Raw genomic sequence first — 19,162 nt, 5'->3', positions numbered from 1 at the left:
CGCGACATCCGGGGGCCCCTTCCCCTACACGCGAACATTCTGCTCTGTCGACGGCCTACGCTCCCACGCAGAGTTGCCGCGGCACAGCACCAAGGCTCGGCGCCGTGCGTGGCTGACCGAATCTCTTGCGGGCCCTCTGATGATCGGCGGGCGGCTAGCGCCGTTTCGCGGCAGCTCTCACAACACACGCGGCACGCGCGCGACGCCGTTCTCCGTTGGGCCCCGCCCGCCTTGGCGCGGCACTCGACTGCATCTCGGCAGGCGGCAGCCATGCTCCTGCAGCGGCTGCAGCATGACAGCAGCAGAAGAGCAGCATGCAGGCTCGATTCTATGGAGGGCGGCGGCGGCGGAGTATCTCAGCGTTTGTGCGGTGCCGTCGGACGTGCCGGTGCGAAGGGCGGCTGAGCCGCGGCTGCCATGCCCTGTGTCGGGTCTCGCGCCTCCTTGCCTCCTACCACAACCACCCCTTCCCTCCATCGGCATGTCCTATCCGCCGCCGCAGTCCTCTGCGCCGTATGCGCCGCCGCCGCAGGGGTACGGCAACGCCGGCTACGGCGCCTACCCGCCGCCGCAGGGCGGCCAGCAGCAGGCCTACTACCAGCAGCAGAACGCGCCCGGCGGCTATGCGCCGCAGCAGCCGCAGTACGGCGGCGATGGCAAGATGGCCCTGGCGCCCAATGGATATCAGGGCGAGCGCTTCGAGCCGGCCAAGCCCAAATTCCGCGACGTGAGTGTGCGGCAGCGGAGCGGGTGGCTTGGGGAGCGACAGCATGGAGGGGGCCGTGGCGGAGAGGCAAGCGAGGTGCTCAAAGCGGCGAGCGAGGAGGCTGTTGGATGGCGCCGCACTGACACATCGTAATGAGTGGCTGGAGCGCTGCAACTTTGGGTGCCGAGCGTTCCTGATTCGCTTGCGCTTGCACACTGCTTGGCAGCCTGTGCCGCTGCACTGGCGCCTGCTTGCCAGCGCTGACGCTCTCCCACGCAGCCCATCTTTGCGATCCTCTACATCCTCACTCTCCTGGGCTTCGCCGCCGTCTCGGGCATCTCTCTGCGCGCCTACGTCACCTCCGACACGTCGGCCGTCGTCGGCAACACGCGCCAGACGGGCGTCGGCAGCACGCTCAACGGCCACACGGCCGTGGCTCTCATGCTCGCCTCCGGCGTCGGCCTGCTCTTCTCCATCCTCTACCTGATTGCCGTCAAGGTGTTCACGCGCTTCATTATTGAGGCTACGCTGCTGCTGAGCGTCGTCACGAGCGTTGGTGCGTGTGCCGATTTGCTCCGCCCAGTCTGCTGTGGCTCACTCGCTGCTCGCAGCCTACTGCGCATACCTCTGGATCAACGGCCAGACGGGCGGTGCCATCGTCATGACCATCTTTGCCGTGCTCTCGATCATCTCTTACTTCTTCCTGCGCAAGCGGTGCGTCCACAGGCGTCGCCGGCCCATGATCCCTTGCTGACGCGTGTTCTCTGCAGCATTCCGCTGGCCAAGGCGCTGCTCCAGGCCATTATCCGCGCGTCGAACGAGTACAAGAGCACCTATGTGACGGCGCTGATCTCGGCGGTCGTGCAGACGGCCTTTGGCGTGTGGAGTGAGTCGCCTGTCTCAGCAGCACCCAGCTTCTTGCGTGCTCACAGGTCTGCCCAGCCGCATGGACCCTCGTGGCCGTCTACGTGCGCTTCTCGCCCGAGTCGTCCAACGCCGGTTCCAGCTCGAGCTCGGGCGCGGTGACGGGCCTCGTCGTGCTTTGCATCTTCAACTTCTACTGGACTCACCAGGTGCGTCTGAGGGCCTCCTTTTCCCACCTAGGCCCGTCTCACACGCTCTGCTTCCACAGGTCATCAAGGCCGTAGCCTTCACGACGATGTCCGGCGTCTTTGGCTCGTGGTACTACTCCTCCTCGCGCGTCAAGCACGCCTCGCGCTCCTCCTTCCGGCGCGCAATCACCTACTCGTTTGGCTCGCTGTGCTTCGGCTCGCTCATCCTTGCCATCCTCGACATTCTGCGCGCCATTGTCAACGTCATCCAGCAGCAGCAGGCGGCGGAGGGCGACATGGTCGGCATGGCGCTTTCTTGCGTCGCTGGATGCTGCCTGGTGCGTTGCCTGCCGGCCGAACGCCTGGCCTCTTTGCTGACGCTGTGACCGTCCTGCAGGGCTGCCTCGATTACCTGGCGGAGCTCTTCAACAAGTTCGCCTACGCGAACATCGCGATGTACGGCAACGGGTACATCACCGCCGCCAAGGAGACGTGGCGTCTGGTCCGCGACGTGAGTCCGTGCGGCGCTCTTCGCAAGCACGCAGCTGACACCCCCACAGCGTGGCCTCACGGCAATCGCCAACGACATCATCGTCAACACAGTGCTGACGATGGGCGCCTACGGCATCGGCCTGCTGTGCGGCATCTTCATGTTCGCCTACGAGAGCGTCACGAGCCCCTCGTACCTGCAGAACGGCGGCAGTCTCATCTCCGTCGAGATTCTGTACGCCTTCGGCCTGGGCTTCACGATCGCCCTCGCCGTCGGCTCCGTCATCGATGCGGGCGTGACGACGCTGTTTGTGGCGCTGGCCGAGGACGTGAGTGCTTGTGCCTGTCGTGCGACGCTGTTCAGACCGCTGACTCTCCCTTGTGTGGCAGCCGCATGTGATGGCGAACCGCGACCCGCACCTCTTCAACGTCATCCGATCGGCCTACCCGCAGATCGTCAATGCTGTCGCCTGATACCTCGTCCGCCCTCTCTCTGCTGCTGGAGCGTTGTCGTGCCTGCTGGAAATGCATAGATGTGCGCATGCCATTAGCAGGGCCATGCTCGGCGCTGAGTGACTCGCGCTGCATGCAGTATGCGCAGGCCTTCATGCCGTTGCCGTGTGTGATCGAGCTTCGTCGCTGCTCTGGGTGTTGGCCGGCGAGCCGAGTCGAGGAGGCCGCTCGAGTCAGGAGGCATGCGAAGCGCAGCGCCAGCCACGCCGCACGCGGCTTTCCCACGCGCGCCGCGCTGTCCGCCCGCTCCGCTCCGCTCCACATCCTCCTGCCCTTCCTGCGCCATGCCCTACGAGACGCTCTCCTCCGCCTCGCAGTACGAGGCGCTGCTCGACGCCCACGACACGTGGCTGTTCGACTGCGACGGCGTGCTGTGGTCGGGCGACGAGGCCATCGCCGGCGCCGTCGAGGCCGTGGCGCTGCTGCGCAAGCGCGGCAAGCAGGTCATCTTTGTGACGAACAACGCCAGCAAGAGCCGCCAGGCGCTGCTGGGCAAGTTCAGGAAGATGGGCATTGAGGCGGAGACGGTGAGTACGCTGGCTGCGGATGGCCTGAAGGGCGCAGAGGACGGGCAAGCTATGCTGCCGCTGGGCGCGACACAGCTGGCATGACAGGACACGGCGCTGCAGGCCTCTGGGCAGCACGGCGTGAGCAGCGACTGCATGCACGGGTCATGTAGGCTAAGGCCCGGCACTGTGAAGGCGTGCCAGCCGCGAACGGAGCTGTGGCCTCGGCTGCGGCGTAGTCAAGCTCTCGCGCTGACGCCCGCCCTTGCAGAAAGACGTCTTCTCCTCGGCCTACGCCTCGGCCGTGTACCTCAAGCACGTGCTCAAGCTGCCGGAGGACCGCAGCGTGTACGTCGTGGGCATGGAGGGCATCCAGGAGGAGCTTGATGCCGTGGGTGTGCGGTGGTGCGGCGGCACTGTGAGTGTTGCACCTGTCCGCGCGATGGGGCGGGTGGCTCATGCGCCGACGAGATGACAGTCGAAGGAGGACAACGTCTTCCTGCCGCCGCTCGACTTCTCCTCGCTGCTCAGCCCCGAGGCCATCGATCCCAAGGTCGGCGCCGTGCTGTGTGGCTTTGACATGCATCTCTCCTACATCAAGCTCGCCAAGGCCTTCAAGCACATCACACGCGAGGGCGCAGAGGGCGAGCCCAAGGCGGGCGAGGAGGGCGGCGGCTGCTACTTCATTCTCACCAACGACGACTCGACGTTCCCGGCAAAGGGCGGGCCGTGGCCTGGTGAGTGGCGAGCAGAGCGAGTCGCATGTGTCACGCTGAGCGCCTCGACAGGTGCCGGATCGCTCTCCTCGCCGCTCGTGTTCGCCTCGAAGCGCAAGCCGCTCATCGTCGGCAAGCCGCACCAGCCCATGCTCGACTGCATCGAGGCCGTGCAGCCGTTCGACAAGTCGCGGTGCGGCATCTGCTGCTGCTCTCGCCCGCCTGCGCTTACCCATCTCTCTCGCAGTGCACTCTTCGTCGGCGACCGTCTCGACACGGACATTGCCTTCGCGCAGCACGGCGGCATCAAGACACTCATGGTGCTCACCGGCATCTCGACCAAGGCCGAGATCGACGCCGAGGGCGCCGAGATTGTGCCCGACTTCCTGATGCAGAGCATCGGCGACCTGGCGCAGCTCTAGCCGCTGCGCAGCGCCACGCAATAGACACATAGACAGGCATGACAGTGGTCTATTACCAGAGAAGGAAAGGATGCTGTGCGGGAGACATGAGGGAGGCCGTTATGACGGAACGCGGCGGGACAGTGACGTGAAGGACGCGGGAAAGAGCGACGCGCGGCTCAGAGGTGGCTCTTGCTCAGAGGTGGCTCTTTGGCAGCGTGCCGTCCATGTCGAGCGTGTCTGACTCGATGTCGACGTTCCACTTGGTCGAGTTGAGCGGGTCGCGCACGGCGTGGTCGAAGAGGCTCTCGTACACGCGGCCGTCTTGCCGGCCGAGGGCCGAGTTGAGGAGGAAGTCGGGAATAGCAAAGCTGTCGACGAGCGCCACGGCCTGCGGGCGGATGGTGGCCTGCATCTCCTGCGCCTTGCCCTGCAGCAGGTGGTACTGGCGCGGCGTGATGTAGCCGCTGCTCATGAACTCGGCGCCCTCCTCGGACATGACGTGGCAGGCGTACAGCAGGAAGAGCTGCTGCATGACGGTGCGCAGTGCCGGCTTCGAGTTGAGCTCCTTGTCGTTGAAGATGGCCATGCCGAAGTTGTACACGATGAGCGCCTGGCTGTGCGCCTTGGAGCAGCGGTACAGCTCGACGAGCAGCGAGTTCCAGCTGCGCTTCGCCGCGCCGTCGCGCAGCTCGAGCGCGTGCTGCACGAGGTAGGCGGCGCGGTGCCCGAAGGCCTTGATGAACATCAGCGGGTCGAGCAGGTCGCCGCTGAACTCAATGTCGGCCTTGGCCTGCGGGTCGCGGATGTAGCGGCGCATGTAGTCGACGGTGAAGGAGCGCTTCGGCCCGTCGAAGTCGGCCTTGATGCTGCGCGCCGTCTTCATCAGGTAGCGGCTCGTCTGCTGGCTCAGCATGTACGAGTCGCCCTCCCACGTCACGTTGGGCAGGTAGTCGTTGTAGAATGAGCTCAGGCCGCTCGCCATCGAGAAGCCGTGGCCGCCGCAGGCGCGCCGGCACGTCTCGATCGACTCGGCAGCCTCGATCGTCGTGAGCGCCTTGAGGCCCGACGAGCTGGCGTGCGTCTCGGCCAGCAGCGAGAGGTCGCCCTGGTCGATGCCGCTGACGTTCTGCTCGTACAGCTCGAACATGTACTTGGCCGTGTAGTGGAACGCAAACGCCTTGGCGAGCACGGGGAAGATGCGCGCCTGCACCACTGCGCGAGGAGGGGGATGAGCAACCTTTCATGTGGCACGCGCGCGCTGTGCTCACTCGTGTAGTCGAGCACCTGCGTCTCGATCGGCTTGCCGCCCTCAAACTTCGGCGAGTCCTTGTCGGCAAACTGCCTCCGGATGGCGCAGTAGCGCACCGCCACGCACACGGAGCGCATGAGGACCATGGCCGCCTGGCGCACAATGTTGGCGCGCACCCACGTCAGCGTGCCGTACGTCAGCGCCGCATTCTTCGGCGGCACGTAGACGGCCGTGTCGGCCTCGATCTTGGCGAAGCGCGCGAGGGCGTTGAAGTGCGGGATGCGGACCTGGTCGAGCAGCAGGAAGCCGTTGTCCGTCGACTGGTAGCCCTGCTTGGGGCCAATGTCGCCGATCGTGCAGCCGGGCAGCATCTCGCGCGTCTGCGGGTCGCGGATCGGCACGACGAAGGGGTGCGGGCCGCCCATCTTGCCCTTGAGCACGAGGCGGGCCATGACAATGGCGTGTGTGGCGGAGCGGCCGAGACTGCGGCAGTGTGAGCGGGGCGCTCATGACTGGCACACACATGCGCGCGCGCGCTACTCACCCGCCGATCCACCACTTGGACGCCGTCAGCGTGGGCGAGTGCAGCACAAACTCCTGCGTCGACTCGTCGTACGTCGCCGTCGTCTCGAGGCCCTGCACGTTGGAGCCGTGGCCCAGCTCCGTCTGCGCGTAGCAGCCGATAATCTCGTAGCGCAGCGCCGGCTCAAGGAACGCCTGAAAGAGGTGCGTCAGTGAGACAGTCCCGTACCGCTGCCGCACCACCGCGGCGCCGACACCTCGACACTTGGCCCCCTGCTCACCTTGCGCTGCTCGTCCGTGCCCATCTTGTCGAGCGTGGTGATGAACATGCTCTTGTGCAGGCCGAACGGGCCGGGCGTGTCGCACAGCGTCTCGGCATGGTTGGCCGTCTCGCGGTCCCAGCCGTGCTCGCGCGCCAGCACGGCGAGGCGCTTGTCCTTGGCGAGCGCCCAGCGGAACTTGTCGGTGCGGCCCATGTAGTTGAGGCCGCTCTTCTCGAGCACGGGGTCGTTGGAGAGGAGCTCGACAAGCTGCGCCTGCCGCTCAAGAAAGGACTTGCCGTGCAGGTACTCGGCCATCTGCTGCGTGTCGAAGGAGCTGTGCGCGGGTGTCAGCAGCGAAGCACAGGGTGAGATGCGGCAGGGCCGCCGAGCATCGCCGCTCGCTGCGCCCCTCCAATGCCACTGCAAGCAGACACTCACGCCTTGCGCCGCTCGATGGCCAGCAGGTCCGGCCCGCTGGTGCCGGCGGGCTTGAGGTGGCTGGGCACGGTGATGAAGGGGCCGGGCGCCATGGCGGGCGAGCGGGGTGTGGTGGCGGTGGGAAGAGAAGGGGCAGCACGGAGCGGCGGCAGCAAGAGGGCGCGCGTTGAGAGGCGAGTGCGGGGTGCTGGTGGCCGGGTGCGGGGTGCCCGCCGTGCGGAGGCGGGGTACTTGTACGGCAGCCCGGCCTCGATCGACGGCCCTGCTCTTGCCCTGCCACGAGGCGCCCTGTGGCCGTCGCTGCATGCTGACCTCGTTTCCGGCGCGCGGCGGGGCCGGAGCCGGCGCGCGCCAGCAGAGATCGCAGGCGCAGGCCGAGGGGCGCGCGCCTCGCCGGCATCGGCGTCTCGCCTCTCTGCTGCTGCATCCGCACCGCTGCCGGCCCGGCGCGCAGCCGGCCCGCCCTCCCACGAGCCCTGCAACCTGATGCTCAGCGCCGTGCGTTCTTCCTGCGCCCGCCTGCGCTCAAGCGGCGTCAGCATGCCTCGAGCCTTCAGCTTGGGCCCTGAGCGCTCGGTCACTGCGTAGCGTGCGCCACAGCACACAAGGCCGCGGAGATGCTGCCCCCCAGCAGAGACGGAGCGCAGCCTTGCTACTCGCCTCCTCCTCGGCTCCCGCGCGCGGCCCCTCTCTCCGCCTCTTGTCGAGCGCCATGCGCATCGTCAAGGCGGCACGTGATGCTGCCCGCCTCGTCGGCGGGACCCACCACGGCCACAGGCTTGGTCGACCGTGCACACATCGGCAGACCGGGCGGCTCAGACTCGCGGCGCGGGCCAGCGAGGCAGTCACCAGAGTCTTGTAGGGCTGCATCAGCACGCAAGCTGTGTGCGAGCCCCCGAGCTGCGGTCAGGCGCCGCTGCAGCAGGTGTGAACCCGCCGGCCTCGACGAAGCAGGCCAGCGCCGGGGACGACGCGCATCCTCTCACGCTTCCTCTTGGTGCCGCTCGCTGCTGCACGGCGCTCTCGGAGCTCTGACGGTGCCTCTCTTCGTCACCGAGTGACACCTAGGCGGCGCCTGGCAGAGCTACCTCACAGCACGTCGATTTGCCCATCTCGCCCCACGTCTGTCGGCTTGCTGCACCGCATTGGCCGTTGCCCCTCTCGCAGTGCGTGCGGCATCGACGTCGCCGACCGGCGTCTGCACAAACCCGCCCCAACAGTCGCGTGCGGCAGCACTATTCGTACGCTAGGGTCGCTGTGGTCTCGTTGTGATCGTTTGCCATTTCCCCACCCTCACTCTCTAGACATTGTGCTGCGCCAGGCCACGCATCGACGGAGCCGCAGGCACTCAGTCGATGACGCGGTAGCGCTGCTTGCCGCCCTTGAGACGTGCGCCGCCCGTCTCGATGGGCGTCTCGAAGTGCAGGTTGGACCTGTGCGGCAGATGAGCAGGTCAGCTCTGCGGGGCAGCTCGGGCGAGACGCGAGGGGGCACGCACCGGTAGCGACGCAGGTACATGATGGCGACCTCCTCGAGCAGGTCCGGCTCAATGCCCAGGTCGGCCCAGCTCTTCGTGCCGGGCTCGTCGGGCTTGCAGTCGAGGAAGCGCTGCGTCACCTCGTCGGGGCTCAGCATGGGCCACCACGCCAGCTGTGCCAGCTTCGAGGCCGTCATGAGGATCGGCTTGGGCACGTTGAGCGCCGGGCGCACAATCTTGTTGTACGTCAGCGCCTCGACGAGCTGCATCATCTCGGCAATCGTGTATGACCGCGGGCCGGCAAGCGAGAACGTCTGACCCATAGACGTGTTCTCGGCATCAAGCATGACCTCGAGCGCGTGCGCCACGTCCACCGAGTGCACAGGCCGCAGCTTCGTCTCGCCGTAGTTGACGCGCCATGTCGCCGGCCAGGCTGTGAGCGTAGGGTCAGCGAGCTGTCTAAGTGCCCTGGTGCTGCGCGGCACATCGCTGGTAGTCCCAGTGCGCCGAGCCAGCTTGCAGCTTGATAGCTGTCGCATACTCGCAGAGACACCGGTCTCGGCTCGCACACTACGACTACTCACTGGCCATGGAGTTGAGCAACCGGTCCTCGTGGCCGTAGATCGGGCCCGGGCGCACAATCGTGGCACCCTCAAAGGCACGGCGCACGGCCTCCTCGCCCTCGGCCTTGGCGCGCAGGAAGGCGCTCGGGCTGTCCTTGTCGGCGTTCAGGTGCGAGACGTGGATGAGGCGCGCAACGCCGAGCGAGTCGGCCAGCGATGCAATGCGCGCCGCGCCCGAGACGTGCACGTCGTCGAGGCTGAAGCGCTTCGTCGGGTAGTTGCGCCCGACGAGGTTGTACACGACATCCGAGTGCCGCATGCACTCGGCGATCTGGTCGTCCCGGCGCAGGTCCCATTCCTGGCGGTGCGGCGTCAGTACATCGGTCGCGCAGCACTGCGTTCGGCCTCGAGGCAGCACAAGCGGGGCGAACAGGTCGCCTTGGGCAGCTGCAAGCGAGGCGATCCACTCTGCCGCGCCAGCCGGCTGTTCCCGGCTGCTGGTCCACACTAAGGCACGAATGACCTCTTCGCACATGCCTCATGCTCGCGATGGCGCACTGCAGCCGGCCTGCTCTGCCGGCGAATCGCCGTCCACCCTCCAGACAGACGCCCGCCGCCAGGACACGCCGCGGCACACTCACAAGCGGCACAATCTGACCCAGGTCGCCCATCAACTTGAGGTGGCGCTTCTCGTCCTCGTCGCGGTACGGCACGATGACCTGCGTGCCCTTCTGCGCCAGGCGGTTGACGATGTAGCGGCCCAGGAAGCCCGTGCAGCCAAACACAGTCGCGACGTGGCCGCTGACCGAGTTGCTGCAGAGCGCAAACAGGGAAGCATGTCAGCATTGCCGCTTCATCGCTGCAGCTGCGGCAGCGGCTGTGGTCCGCCGGCACACGCACCGGCCTCCGCCGTAAGGGCCGGCGCGCACGATGGGCTGTCCCGTGCGGCGCTTGATGACGAGGTCGTGGAGCCCACGCGCCTGCGGGGCCGCGACGGCGGCGGCGGGGATCGCCCGCGAGGCCGCACGCAGCGGTGCGGGAGAGGCGAGGAGCACCATGCGGGACAGCTGGCGCGGGGAAGGGGGAGAGGTCGGGGTGGAGAAGCGACAGCGATCATCCAGAGACGGCCTCGAGCCAGCGGCAAGCGCCGGATTGGCGGCACGGCTGCGATGCGCCGCACCGCCAGCTCGGCGCCGCGGCGCTGTGCGCCTGGGGCGCGGAGACGCGTGCGACTCCGCCCTTGCCGCGCGGTCGGCCAGAGACTGCGCGTAGTCAGAAATGGCCCGCGCGCCGCCACGTGATGCTCCTCCACGCCCACCTGCTCCTTGTGATGCGCAGGGAGCAGCAATGCCGCCCTTCTGCATCATCACATCGCGCCCAGTATTCTCAGAGATACCCATGCAGCCGCACAGACGCTGCTGAGGTACATCATAGTCCATGGTTGCAAGGCATGCTCACAAGCAGGCGCAGACGTGCAGTCAGCGCGCGTGGCCCCACGGGTGCCTCTCTTTGTCCGATGTTCACCTGGCTGCAACTCGGCCTCCTCATGCGCCTCTCAATTCCAGAAAACTTGAAACTCCACAACTGTGAGGAATCTTGCACCACCGTCTCCACTCTGAGTGTCTAGCGAGATGTGCTGCAATGCGGCGCAGCTCGTCATGTCTCGAGCTCAAGCTGGCCGAGAGCTCTGTCAGGGTGACCCGCACCATCCAGTGCTCTAAAAGCCAGTCTCTAGCGCTGTGAAAGTATGGTACAGCCGTACTAGACGTCCATCGTCCGAGCAAAGCGCTCAGAAGGCTGCCTGTCGCCAGTCGGGGCACCGCGACGCTGTCATGGCCACAGCGGCGTGCTCGCGTGCCCATCAAAGATGCAACAATGCAGGCAGCGCATGACTTGACCACAAATGCAGCGCCTGCAGCGTCGCAGCAGAGACCAGGGTGTCTCAATGCTGCCTCGCTCTTGCTGCGTGGCATGTGGGCGGCGTCCCGGACACCAAGGACGCACGACACAGCCGGTGTGACTGGCGGCTGGCATGGCCTGCGTCGTCCGCACGGCGAGCAGACCTCCGCATCATCTTTCTGAGAGTCGAGACAGATGAGAGAACAATGCCAGCGCGGCACTCTCGCGTCTGTCCGCTTCAGGCAGGTCAGAGGCACGCATCAGACGTCGCCGGCGGGCCGCACGCGGTGCGCAGCATGCGAGCCGGCAGACTGCACGGCATCCGGGGCTGCGCTGCGACTGCCGCCGTTCGCGCTGCTAGCTGATGATTTGCAAAGCAGTGCGCCGGGCTCTGCTGCTCCTCTGGGGCGCTCTCGCGGCGAGGGGCGGGCCGGGCGGACGCTTCTCGTCGCATATCCGGCGCGCGCGGCGGCTGACGCGGCGCGCTCCAGCACGGCAGGCACCGAGGCACGCCTCGGCAGGGCAGCACAGCACACGCTCAAGCGACGCACGCCGCGGCCCCGCCCTCCTTGCCTCCTCACCACATCCTCCGACACTCCCAGCCTGGCCTCTCCGAATCGTCAAGTCTGTCTGTATCGCTCCTCTCTATCCCCCTTCGCCGCTCACCGCCCGTATTCACGCCCTCGCTCCTCTCACCTCACGTCCTTCTCGCCCCTCCACCCGCCCCGGCCCCTTCCCACCGCCGCGCGCCGCGCCCGCTCGGCCGCTCGCAGCGACTCCAGCTCGAGTCTGCGCGCATCCGACGGCACCTCTGCACCACCAGACGCTCTTCCGCCGCTCGCCGGCAGCGCCATGGCTCGCCAGAGCGCGGCCGCGCCCGCCGCGCGCGTCTCTCGCGCAAGCGCCGCAGCGACCGCCAGCGCCGAGATGGAGGCCGCCTCCGCCGACACGTCGCTCATCGCCGGACGCACGCCTCGCTCCGTCAAGAAGAGCCGCAAGGCGCTGGAGATGGATGATGCCGCCTCGCCTCGCCAGCGTCTCTCGCACGCGTCTCCGGCCAAGGCAGCGCCCATCACGGCAGCGCCCGAGCCCGCTCGCGAGACGCCGTCGACGTCGACGGCGCGCCGCACGTCGCGTCGCTCGGCAGCCAGTGCTGCAACGATCGCCGCGCCGGAAGCGTCAGACGCTGAGGACGATCTCTCCACGGTGGCGGCCCTCAGCCCGAAGCGCAAGAGCGGACGCGTCTCGTATCCGCCGGCCGCCGAGGCGCTGACGCTCGCGGAGCGGCGTGCCGAGCTGGCCAAGCTGCCTGTCGCCTCTGCCGTGCGTGGCGCATCGCCGAGTCCTCCGACGCCTGAGCGCCCCAAGCGCTCTACCCGTGGCACTCGCGCCACGGCTCGCGATGCCGTGCCGACCTCGTCGGTCAGCATTGCCGACTCGTTGGAGGACGAGAGCGCAGGCCGCGCCAGCGCACAGGACTCCGAGGAGGAAGTAGAGGAAGTGTCCGCCCCGCAGCCGCTTGCCACGCCTCGCGCTTCTCGCCGGCGCATCACCGACATCGCCGCGCCCCAGTACGGCGCGTCCAGCCGTGCTACGCGCCGCGCCAGCATGGAGTCGACTCCTCAGGCCGGCAGCCGCAGCACGCGTGCAGCGCATGCACCGAGCACGAGCGCACAGGAGCCTGTCGTGCCTGCCATCAACGGCGACGCCGACGCGCTGGGCTTGAGCCCGGCCAAGGCTCCCAAGAGCGCCTGGCAGAAGAAGGTGAGTCGCGTGCCGTGGTCGCTTGCTCGAGACGGTCGGCTGACACATGCTTCCTGCCAGACCTTCCTCAATGCCGGCCTGTACGCCAGCAGCACGTCCGACGAGGCTGCGCCGCGTGCGGCGCGCGCTTCGATGTCGGGCGTTAAAGCCGCTCCCTCGACGTCGGCTCGCGGACGTGGACGCGCGTCACTCCCAGCTCCTACTGGCACGGCGCGCACGCGCGGCAAGCAGGGTGCCTCGGCCTTCCCGGCGCCGGTGCACTACGGCGAGACGCTTCTGTCAGGATCGCGCGACTTTCGTCTGTCGTTTCCCATCGCCGAGCAGGAAGACGCGCTGCGCAACAAGCTGGCGGCGAAGCGCAAGCCGCCGCCGTACGGCCTCATCTCGACGAACCGCTGGGTCTCGCGCAAGCGCATCCACGGCGAGATCCCAGTCTGCCAGTGCGAGCCGGGCGACACGTGCGGCGACGAGTGCATGAATCGCATGATGCAGTATGTCTGCAGCGAGAAGACGTGCCCGTGCGGCGACCGCTGCACCAACGTCAGCCTCGGCCGCCGCCCTGGAGCGAAGACCGACGTGGCCTACGTGAGTCGCGCGCAGCGTCTGTGTCACGGCGCATCAGCTGACCTGCGCCCCTGCAGTACGGCGAGCGCGGCTTCGGCCTGCGTGCGGCGCAAGACATTCCCGCCAAGAGTTTCATCGGCGAATACCGCGGCGAGGTCATCGACACGGCCGAGTGCGGCCGCCGTGTGACGCAGTACTACAAGGACACGGGCAACTTCTACTTTCTCGACTACGACGCCGCCGCCGGCGAGGTGCTGGACGGCGGCCTGCGTGGCAACTCTGCCCGCTTCGCCAACCACTCGGTGCGCACTGACATGTCGCCATCCGCGAGCAGCCTGTGCTCACCATGCTTCCTCAGTGCGACCCGAACTGCTACATCGAGAAGTGGCTCATCTCCGGCTCTGACGAGGAGCGCGACGCCGAGTTCCAGATCGGCCTCTTTGCGCTGCGCGACATCAAGGCCGGCGATGAGCTGACGTACGACTACGGTGCGTGGCAACAGTCATCCTTTGCTTTGGCTATAGCTGACCTTCAAGCACCCTTCTCAGGCTGGTCAGCGTTCGCGGCGCGCAAGGCAGTCGCTGGCGGGCTTGCAGCCAGCAGCGTGGCGGGCGGCCTGTCCGGCGGGCTCGGCCGCGGGCTCTCGGGTCTCGGCGGAATGATGTCGAGCTTCGCTGGGCCCAGCAGCTTTGCAGGTGCATTGAACGCCGCAGACGTGGCTGCCCCCGCCCTCGCGAGCGCAGAGATGACCATGTCCGAACGCTGCCTGTGCGGAGCCGGCAACTGTGCAGGCATCCTCGGCGGCAAGAAGGCTCCGCCGACGGCCGCTGCCAACCGCCAGCTCATCGCGTGCGCGACGGCAGCTGAGGCAGGTGCCAAGGTCAAGGCAGCCAAGGCGGCTCGCGACAACTCGTCTCGCAGCTCGCAGGCCGACAGCAACGCGCTGAGCGTGCCCAACACGCCGTCGCGCAGCAACGCCAGCGCCCGCAGCTCCGTTGCCGTCGAGCCGCTGACCTCGTCGCAGCGCGAGCGCGAGGCCAGCTCGTCCCGTGCCTCCGAGGCCCGCTCGGCGCGCAGTCTGGCTCGCGGCTCGCCCGTGCAGTCGTTGACGCCGCCTCGTGCCGCGCGCGTGGGCAGACGCAGCGGTGCTGCAAGCAGACGCCTCGCACCGATGGACCTCGACAGCGACGCAGGCACGACTGCCTCGCGTTCGTCTGGTGCCGAGGACATGCCTGCTCTTCGTCTGCCTCTCATCGCGCCCGTCGCGCAGCAGCAGCAGCAGGATGATGTGGAGATGTCTGTCGACAGCGCCGCAGGCCCTGCAGCCTCACCGAGTGTGGCGGCACCGGCCGCGAGCGAGCCCGCTGGCGCAGACACTGCTCCTGCGGCGGCACAGGCTGATTCGCCAGCGCCGGAGGCCGACGACGCCTCGCTCGTTCGCACGACGCGTCTCGGCCGCAACGTCAAGGCGCCTGTTCGCTGGGCTCCATCGCTGGCGCCCACCTTCCACCGCAAGAGAAAGACGCCTCCGCCCGGAGACAAGCCGGCGACGGCGCCGCAGAAGCTGCCCAACGGCTTGCCGTGGAAGTATCGTCCCGTCGAGAAGCGCGTCTCTCGCAAATCAGCTTCAGCTGCACCGGATGCGCAGGCCGGTGCCGAGGCCTCCTCATCGACGGTGCCCGCGGACGCAGGCACTGCGGCGACAAGCAAGTCTCTCGGCAAGCGCAAGCGCGGCAGCGCAGCTGGCACGGCCGAAGCGAGTGCCAGCGCGGCTGGCGAACAGGATGCAGAGGCCGACGGAGACAAGCGTCCACGTCTCGAGGGCCCGGACGGCCGCGCCGACGCCGCGCCCGCAGCGCCTGTCAAGAAGAAGCGCGGCCCGAAGAAGAAGCGCAAGCCCGGCCGTCCTCGCACGCGCAAGCGCCCCTTCTTCGACTTCAGCAAGTTCCCGCCCGGCACGGAGTTTGTCACGTCCGACGGCAAGCCGTACGACTTCACGCGCGAGCACAAGGTCGGCCGCAAGCCGAAGATCTACACGCGCGAGCAGTACCAGCGCAAGATCGTCGAGAAGCGCGACCGCAACGCATTCCTGGCGCGCATGCGCAGACGCCAGGCTGACGCTGAAGGCGAAGGCGACGGAGAAGACGGCGACGATGCATCCGATGGCTCGGGCAGCGACAGCTTGTCCGACAAGTCCGACGAGGAGCAGATGCCTGCCATCGGCGAGGCCTCGGGCAGTGGCTCGCGCGCCAACGGCAGCTCGCCTGCTCGCGGATCTCGCGCGCCGTCTCTCGCCAAGTCCGCCAGCGGCAGCACGGTGCCTGTCGTCGGCGCTCCGCTGACCAAGGCCGAGCGCACGAACCTCGAGATGACGACCGAAGACTACCGCTTCGCCGCCATCAGCCGTCTTCTCTACCTCAAATCGGCCAAGAAAGCCATGGCCGACGCCGGCATGGACGAGACGGACATTCGCAAGGCCAAGAATGGATACCTGGCGCGCATGCGCCGTCTCAAGCTGCGCGGCTACGGCGAGGAGGCGGCTGCGCGCCTGGCATACAAGACGCAGAAGGAGGATGGGCCCGAGACGCCGCTTGCGCGCGCCGTGGCCATCCTCGACGTCGCGCGCAACGAGTACAAGCTCGAGCACGCCAAGGAGAATGCGCGCCAGCGCCGCGAGCGCTACAAGAACAAGAAGCGCACGCAGGCTGCCGCTGCGTCAGACGAGGCTGGCCCTGACGACGCTGGTGCTGCAGCGGGCAGCTCTTCGGCTGCTGGCGCTGCAGCGGGCAGCCCTGCGGCTGCTGGTGCTGCATCAGGCAGCTCTGCGGCTGGCCCAAGCAACGCCGGTGCTGCAGCGGGCAGCTCTGCGGCTGCCGTTGTGGCCGCACGTGCTGCACCCAACTCGGCGGCCGGTGAAGGTCGCAGCGTCGGCGCAGAGCCTGGCCAGGTCGAGGTCATGGCGCGCCCGCCTCAGCCACCCAAGGCCAAGGCCAAGGCCGCTCCGCGCACAGCAGTGCCTCGACCCTCGGCTCGTCCGACGGCTGCTCCCTCGGCTCGACCGGCCGCTGGTGCCTCGGCGCCGCTCGCGCCTCCGGCCCCGCCGGCACCCCTCAGCGACGAGCCGCTGCGCGCGCCCGACGCAGCGCCGCCGAGCCGTGCAGCTGCGAACGGCCACGCCGCTCCGGCAAATGGCGATGAGCGTGCCGAGGCGCAGCCTTCCGGCTCGGCGATGAATCCCTCCAACTTCCTCGAGCAGCGTCGCTCCATCGCGTCCGCGACGCGCTCTTGAAAAGCGGGCAGCGACTCCGCGCAGCTGTGGCGTCGCCACACCCTTCCCCGGCTCTTGACCCTGACTCTAGCTCCGTCGCTTCCCTCATGACCTCACCACGACGTTACCTACCTCACACATATTCACACCCCGGCAAATGAATCGCGTCACCTCACGCGGCGGAAGCTGGAACGTAGCGGATGAGTTGTGCAAGAGACAGGTAATACAAAGCGGAGAAGGAGCAAAGGAGAGGGACCGATGCAGGTGACGTCTATGCGGAGAGATGATGGATGGGAATCGTGCGCGCGCCGGATGGTCCTCTCCGTGCGCGCTTTTAGAAGAAGGAGCGTCCCACCGTGCCCGACTGGCGGTTGGGCGGCGTCGGGCTGACCTCGAGAACCTGTGTGACGATCAGATGTCAGCTCGATGCGGCAGAAGGCTCCTCGCAGCACAACTCACCGAATAATGTATGAGATTGAGCGCCTTGAGCGCGCTCTTCTGGTGGATGACGCACGAGATGTTGATCTCGTTGGCGCCCTGACTGATCATCTCGATGTTGATGTTGCCCTCGGCGAGCGTGCTGAACATCTTGCCGGCCACGCCGACCATGTGGCGCATCTGCGTGCCGACGAGGCTGAGGATGGCCATGTCGCGCAGCACACTGACGGTGCCGACGTTGGACAGCTCGGCGCGCACGCGGTCGAGGGCGCGCGGGCGGCGCAGGTTGGCCTGCGCCGAGGAGAGCGCCATCGACACGTGCACCTCGGACGTGGAGATGAGGTCGACGACGATGCCGTGCGCGTCGAGCGTGCCGAAGATGCGCGCAAAGAAGCCGTGCGAGAGCGTCTTGCGGTTCGAGTGCACGTTGAGCACCCACACGTCGTCCTTGATCGTCACGGCCGTCGGCAGCTTGCGCGGCTGCGGCGCCGTCGCCGCCGCCGTGCCGAAGTTCTCGCTCATGCTGCCCCACGGCGTCGAGGCGCCACTGACGCTCGGCGTCTGCGGCTGCCGCAGCGCAGCGCCCTCGGCTGCGTCGCCTGACTCCTCGGGCGCAGGGAAGATGACGGTGCCGCCGCCCTGCGGGCGCTCGACGTTCTTGATGCGGATCGGCACGCGCTTCTTGATCGCCTGCTCCATCGTGAAGGGGTGGATGACCTCGGAGCCGTAGTACGTCAGCTCACTCGCCTCCTCGGGCGTGATGGCGGGGATCAGGCGCGCCGTGGGGACCTTGCGCGGGTCGGCCGTGAAGACGCCGTCGACCTCCTTCCAGATCTGCAGCTCCTCGGCGCCGAGGCCCACAGCGACGAGCGCGGCACACAGGTCCGTGTAGCCGCGGCCGACCTGCGAGAGCAGCGAGCCAGGCACGTTGCCGAAGTAGCCTGTGCGGAAAAGTCAGCGCTGTGCAAGACAGAGGCGATACACGGGCACGCACCAGTGACCACCGGCACACCCTGCGCTGCCTCGACCTTGGCGGCCATCTTGGCCGCCAGCAGGTCGTAGAATGCCTGGTCCAGGCCGTGCTCGTTGCCGGAGCCAGAAGTGGCGCCCGCACCGCCGCGGGCGCCGAGCTCCTCGACGAAAGCGGCGTCCACGACGCTCTCGAGGCCGACCAGCTCCGCCTCGACGCCGGCGGCCTGCAGCGCGCCGACTACGATGCGGCACGACAGGCGCTCGCCGATCGAGAGAATGACGTCGCGCGAGCGCGGCGAGATCTCCTCGAGGATCTAGCACGGGGGCAGAGTCAGCGCGAGCTCGGGATAGCGGCAATAGGCCAGAGCAGAGCGGCAGCAGAGCGCTAGAGCAGCGCGGCCTCTTGGGCAGCACATGAATCAGGAGTAGAAGTTGTCTGGTCCTCTCGCCAGGCGTGCAAGCACACCTGGCTCCGGTAATACATGCTAAAAGCATCATGTGTAGTGCTGGCCAGGCCCTCTCAAGGAGCGCACACTCACCTTTGCCGCCATGAGGAAGTCGCGCAGACGCTCGCAGTCATCCTCGATGTCGTCGATGAGGGCCTGCTCCGGCGCAGAGGCGAGGCCGAGGGCGCGCACAGCAGCCACGTGCTCGTCGCGGATGCGGTCGACGGTGGCATCGCTGGCGCTGCGGCGCGGCTCGCTGTCGAGACTGTCGACGCTGCCGGCCAGACTGCCGACGGTGGAGTCGCCGCGGCGCACGCGGCTCGGCGTGCGGCCGAACGGGTTGGCGCCGCCATTGGCGCCGGGCAGCGTGGGCGTCGAGGCGGCCAGCTCGTGCTCGGGCGTTCCCGGCGCCAGTGCCTGCTCGGCGGCGGCGAGGAGCAGGCTGGTGGTGCCGCCGGCCTTTGTGCCCGTGCTGCGTGCCGAGCAGACGATGGCGACGCGGTGCGTGGCCAGGTAGCTGGGCGCAATGACGCCGGCGATGGCGGGCAGGAACTTGCCGACGGACGTGCCGCCGTACTTCTGCACCAGCCACGGCCGTGCTGTGTCGTCGACGCTCGGCGCGGCCGTGTCGGGGAGCAGGGTGCGCACGGCGACGGGCGTCGAGGAGAGCTCGGCATGCTCGGCGGCGGCGGCGGCGGCGTCGGGCGCAGCAGCAGACTGCGGCACGGCACGCGCCGTGGCTGGGTCGGGCGGCGAGGGAGCGTGCGTCGTCGGCGGCATGGCGGGCGAGCGTTGCGATGGTGGTGCGGAAGGTGGAGTAAGCGTCGAGTGCTGCGTCGGCGCTGCCTTGCACTTCTCGGCGCAGGTCGGCGAATGGCGTGCCTGACTCGGCCGCATCTTTTGGGGACACGCG

At 67.8% G+C, this 19,162-nt stretch overlaps 6 protein-coding genes across 6 annotated transcripts; 3 read left to right on the top strand and 3 right to left on the bottom strand.

Annotated features, from left to right (window-relative positions):
- Positions 1 to 210: 210 nt before the first annotated feature.
- Positions 211 to 2,793, top strand: FA09DRAFT_331440 (DUF580-domain-containing protein). The gene is made up of 9 exons (XM_025743027.1): positions 211 to 727; positions 986 to 1,262; positions 1,318 to 1,420; positions 1,477 to 1,592; positions 1,649 to 1,779; positions 1,839 to 2,096; positions 2,156 to 2,269; positions 2,319 to 2,576; positions 2,638 to 2,793. The coding sequence occupies exons 1-9, from the start codon at positions 293 to 295 to the stop codon at positions 2,719 to 2,721; spliced, it is 1,776 nt and encodes a 591-aa protein (XP_025596471.1). The 5' UTR covers positions 211 to 292; the 3' UTR covers positions 2,722 to 2,793.
- Positions 2,794 to 3,044: 251 nt separating this feature from the next.
- On the top strand, positions 3,045 to 4,404 carry FA09DRAFT_335002 (2-phosphoglycolate phosphatase; the record flags this gene model as incomplete). Its single annotated transcript, XM_025743751.1, has 5 exons — positions 3,045 to 3,287; positions 3,538 to 3,684; positions 3,745 to 4,003; positions 4,055 to 4,175; positions 4,230 to 4,404. 5 exons carry the CDS (start codon positions 3,045 to 3,047, stop codon positions 4,402 to 4,404), a joined length of 945 nt encoding a protein of 314 aa, XP_025596470.1.
- On the bottom strand, positions 4,229 to 7,125 carry FA09DRAFT_310917 (putative acyl-CoA oxidase). The gene is made up of 5 exons (XM_025740650.1): positions 6,859 to 7,125; positions 6,439 to 6,754; positions 6,180 to 6,352; positions 5,655 to 6,118; positions 4,229 to 5,598 (listed from the first exon to the last, which is right to left on the bottom strand). Exons 1-5 carry the CDS (start codon positions 6,948 to 6,950, stop codon positions 4,580 to 4,582), a joined length of 2,064 nt encoding a protein of 687 aa, XP_025596469.1. The 5' UTR covers positions 6,951 to 7,125; the 3' UTR covers positions 4,229 to 4,579.
- A 1,013-nt stretch (positions 7,126 to 8,138) lies between these two features.
- Positions 8,139 to 9,978, bottom strand: FA09DRAFT_331438 (NAD(P)-binding protein). Its single transcript, XM_025743026.1, has 5 exons — positions 9,799 to 9,978; positions 9,540 to 9,711; positions 8,920 to 9,256; positions 8,357 to 8,768; positions 8,139 to 8,291 (listed from the first exon to the last, which is right to left on the bottom strand). The coding sequence occupies exons 1-5, from the start codon at positions 9,954 to 9,956 to the stop codon at positions 8,207 to 8,209; spliced, it is 1,164 nt and encodes a 387-aa protein (XP_025596468.1). The 5' UTR covers positions 9,957 to 9,978; the 3' UTR covers positions 8,139 to 8,206.
- A 2,597-nt stretch (positions 9,979 to 12,575) lies between these two features.
- FA09DRAFT_94774 (hypothetical protein) lies at positions 12,576 to 16,572 on the top strand. Its single transcript, XM_025745912.1, has 4 exons — positions 12,576 to 13,146; positions 13,203 to 13,427; positions 13,484 to 13,613; positions 13,674 to 16,572. The coding sequence occupies exons 1-4, from the start codon at positions 12,694 to 12,696 to the stop codon at positions 16,412 to 16,414; spliced, it is 3,549 nt and encodes a 1,182-aa protein (XP_025596467.1). The 5' UTR covers positions 12,576 to 12,693; the 3' UTR covers positions 16,415 to 16,572.
- Positions 16,573 to 16,577: 5 nt separating this feature from the next.
- On the bottom strand, positions 16,578 to 19,052 carry FA09DRAFT_331437 (aspartate kinase). Its single transcript, XM_025743025.1, has 4 exons — positions 18,343 to 19,052; positions 17,826 to 18,117; positions 16,853 to 17,772; positions 16,578 to 16,793 (listed from the first exon to the last, which is right to left on the bottom strand). Exons 1-4 carry the CDS (start codon positions 19,027 to 19,029, stop codon positions 16,728 to 16,730), a joined length of 1,965 nt encoding a protein of 654 aa, XP_025596466.1. The 5' UTR covers positions 19,030 to 19,052; the 3' UTR covers positions 16,578 to 16,727.
- Between the last annotated feature and the right edge of the window lie 110 nt (positions 19,053 to 19,162).

Source organism: Tilletiopsis washingtonensis (genome assembly GCF_003144115.1).
Source record: "Tilletiopsis washingtonensis strain MCA 4186 unplaced genomic scaffold FA09scaffold_18, whole genome shotgun sequence".
Taxonomy (NCBI): Eukaryota; Fungi; Basidiomycota; class Exobasidiomycetes; order Entylomatales; genus Tilletiopsis; species Tilletiopsis washingtonensis.
The sequence above is the reverse complement of the archived record's forward strand: the minus strand, read 5'-3'. Positions and strand labels throughout refer to the sequence as shown.

Coding starts and splice junctions, on each gene's coding strand:
- FA09DRAFT_331440 (XM_025743027.1), top strand. CDS start 293: ATGACAGCAGCAGAAGAGCAGCATGCAGGCTCGATTCTATGGAGGGCG. Junction 1,593..1,648: donor GACGGCCTTTGGCGTGTGGA/GTGAGTCGCCTG, acceptor AGGTCTGCCCAG/CCGCATGGACCCTCGTGGCC. Junction 2,270..2,318: donor CGTGGCGTCTGGTCCGCGAC/GTGAGTCCGTGC, acceptor ACACCCCCACAG/CGTGGCCTCACGGCAATCGC.
- FA09DRAFT_310917 (XM_025740650.1), bottom strand. CDS start 6,950: ATGGCGCCCGGCCCCTTCATCACCGTGCCCAGCCACCTCAAGCCCGCC. Junction 6,353..6,438: donor GCACGGACGAGCAGCGCAAG/GTGAGCAGGGGG, acceptor CACCTCTTTCAG/GCGTTCCTTGAGCCGGCGCT. Junction 6,119..6,179: donor TCCAAGTGGTGGATCGGCGG/GTGAGTAGCGCG, acceptor ACACTGCCGCAG/TCTCGGCCGCTCCGCCACAC.
- FA09DRAFT_331438 (XM_025743026.1), bottom strand. CDS start 9,956: ATGGTGCTCCTCGCCTCTCCCGCACCGCTGCGTGCGGCCTCGCGGGCG. Junction 9,712..9,798: donor GGCCCTTACGGCGGAGGCCG/GTGCGTGTGCCG, acceptor TGCGCTCTGCAG/CAACTCGGTCAGCGGCCACG. Junction 8,292..8,356: donor ATGTACCTGCGTCGCTACCG/GTGCGTGCCCCC, acceptor TCTGCCGCACAG/GTCCAACCTGCACTTCGAGA.
- FA09DRAFT_94774 (XM_025745912.1), top strand. CDS start 12,694: ATGTCGGGCGTTAAAGCCGCTCCCTCGACGTCGGCTCGCGGACGTGGA. Junction 13,147..13,202: donor CGAAGACCGACGTGGCCTAC/GTGAGTCGCGCG, acceptor GCGCCCCTGCAG/TACGGCGAGCGCGGCTTCGG. Junction 13,614..13,673: donor TGAGCTGACGTACGACTACG/GTGCGTGGCAAC, acceptor CACCCTTCTCAG/GCTGGTCAGCGTTCGCGGCG.
- FA09DRAFT_331437 (XM_025743025.1), bottom strand. CDS start 19,029: ATGCCGCCGACGACGCACGCTCCCTCGCCGCCCGACCCAGCCACGGCG. Junction 17,773..17,825: donor GGGTGTGCCGGTGGTCACTG/GTGCGTGCCCGT, acceptor TTTTCCGCACAG/GCTACTTCGGCAACGTGCCT. Junction 16,794..16,852: donor TCAATCTCATACATTATTCG/GTGAGTTGTGCT, acceptor ATCGTCACACAG/GTTCTCGAGGTCAGCCCGAC.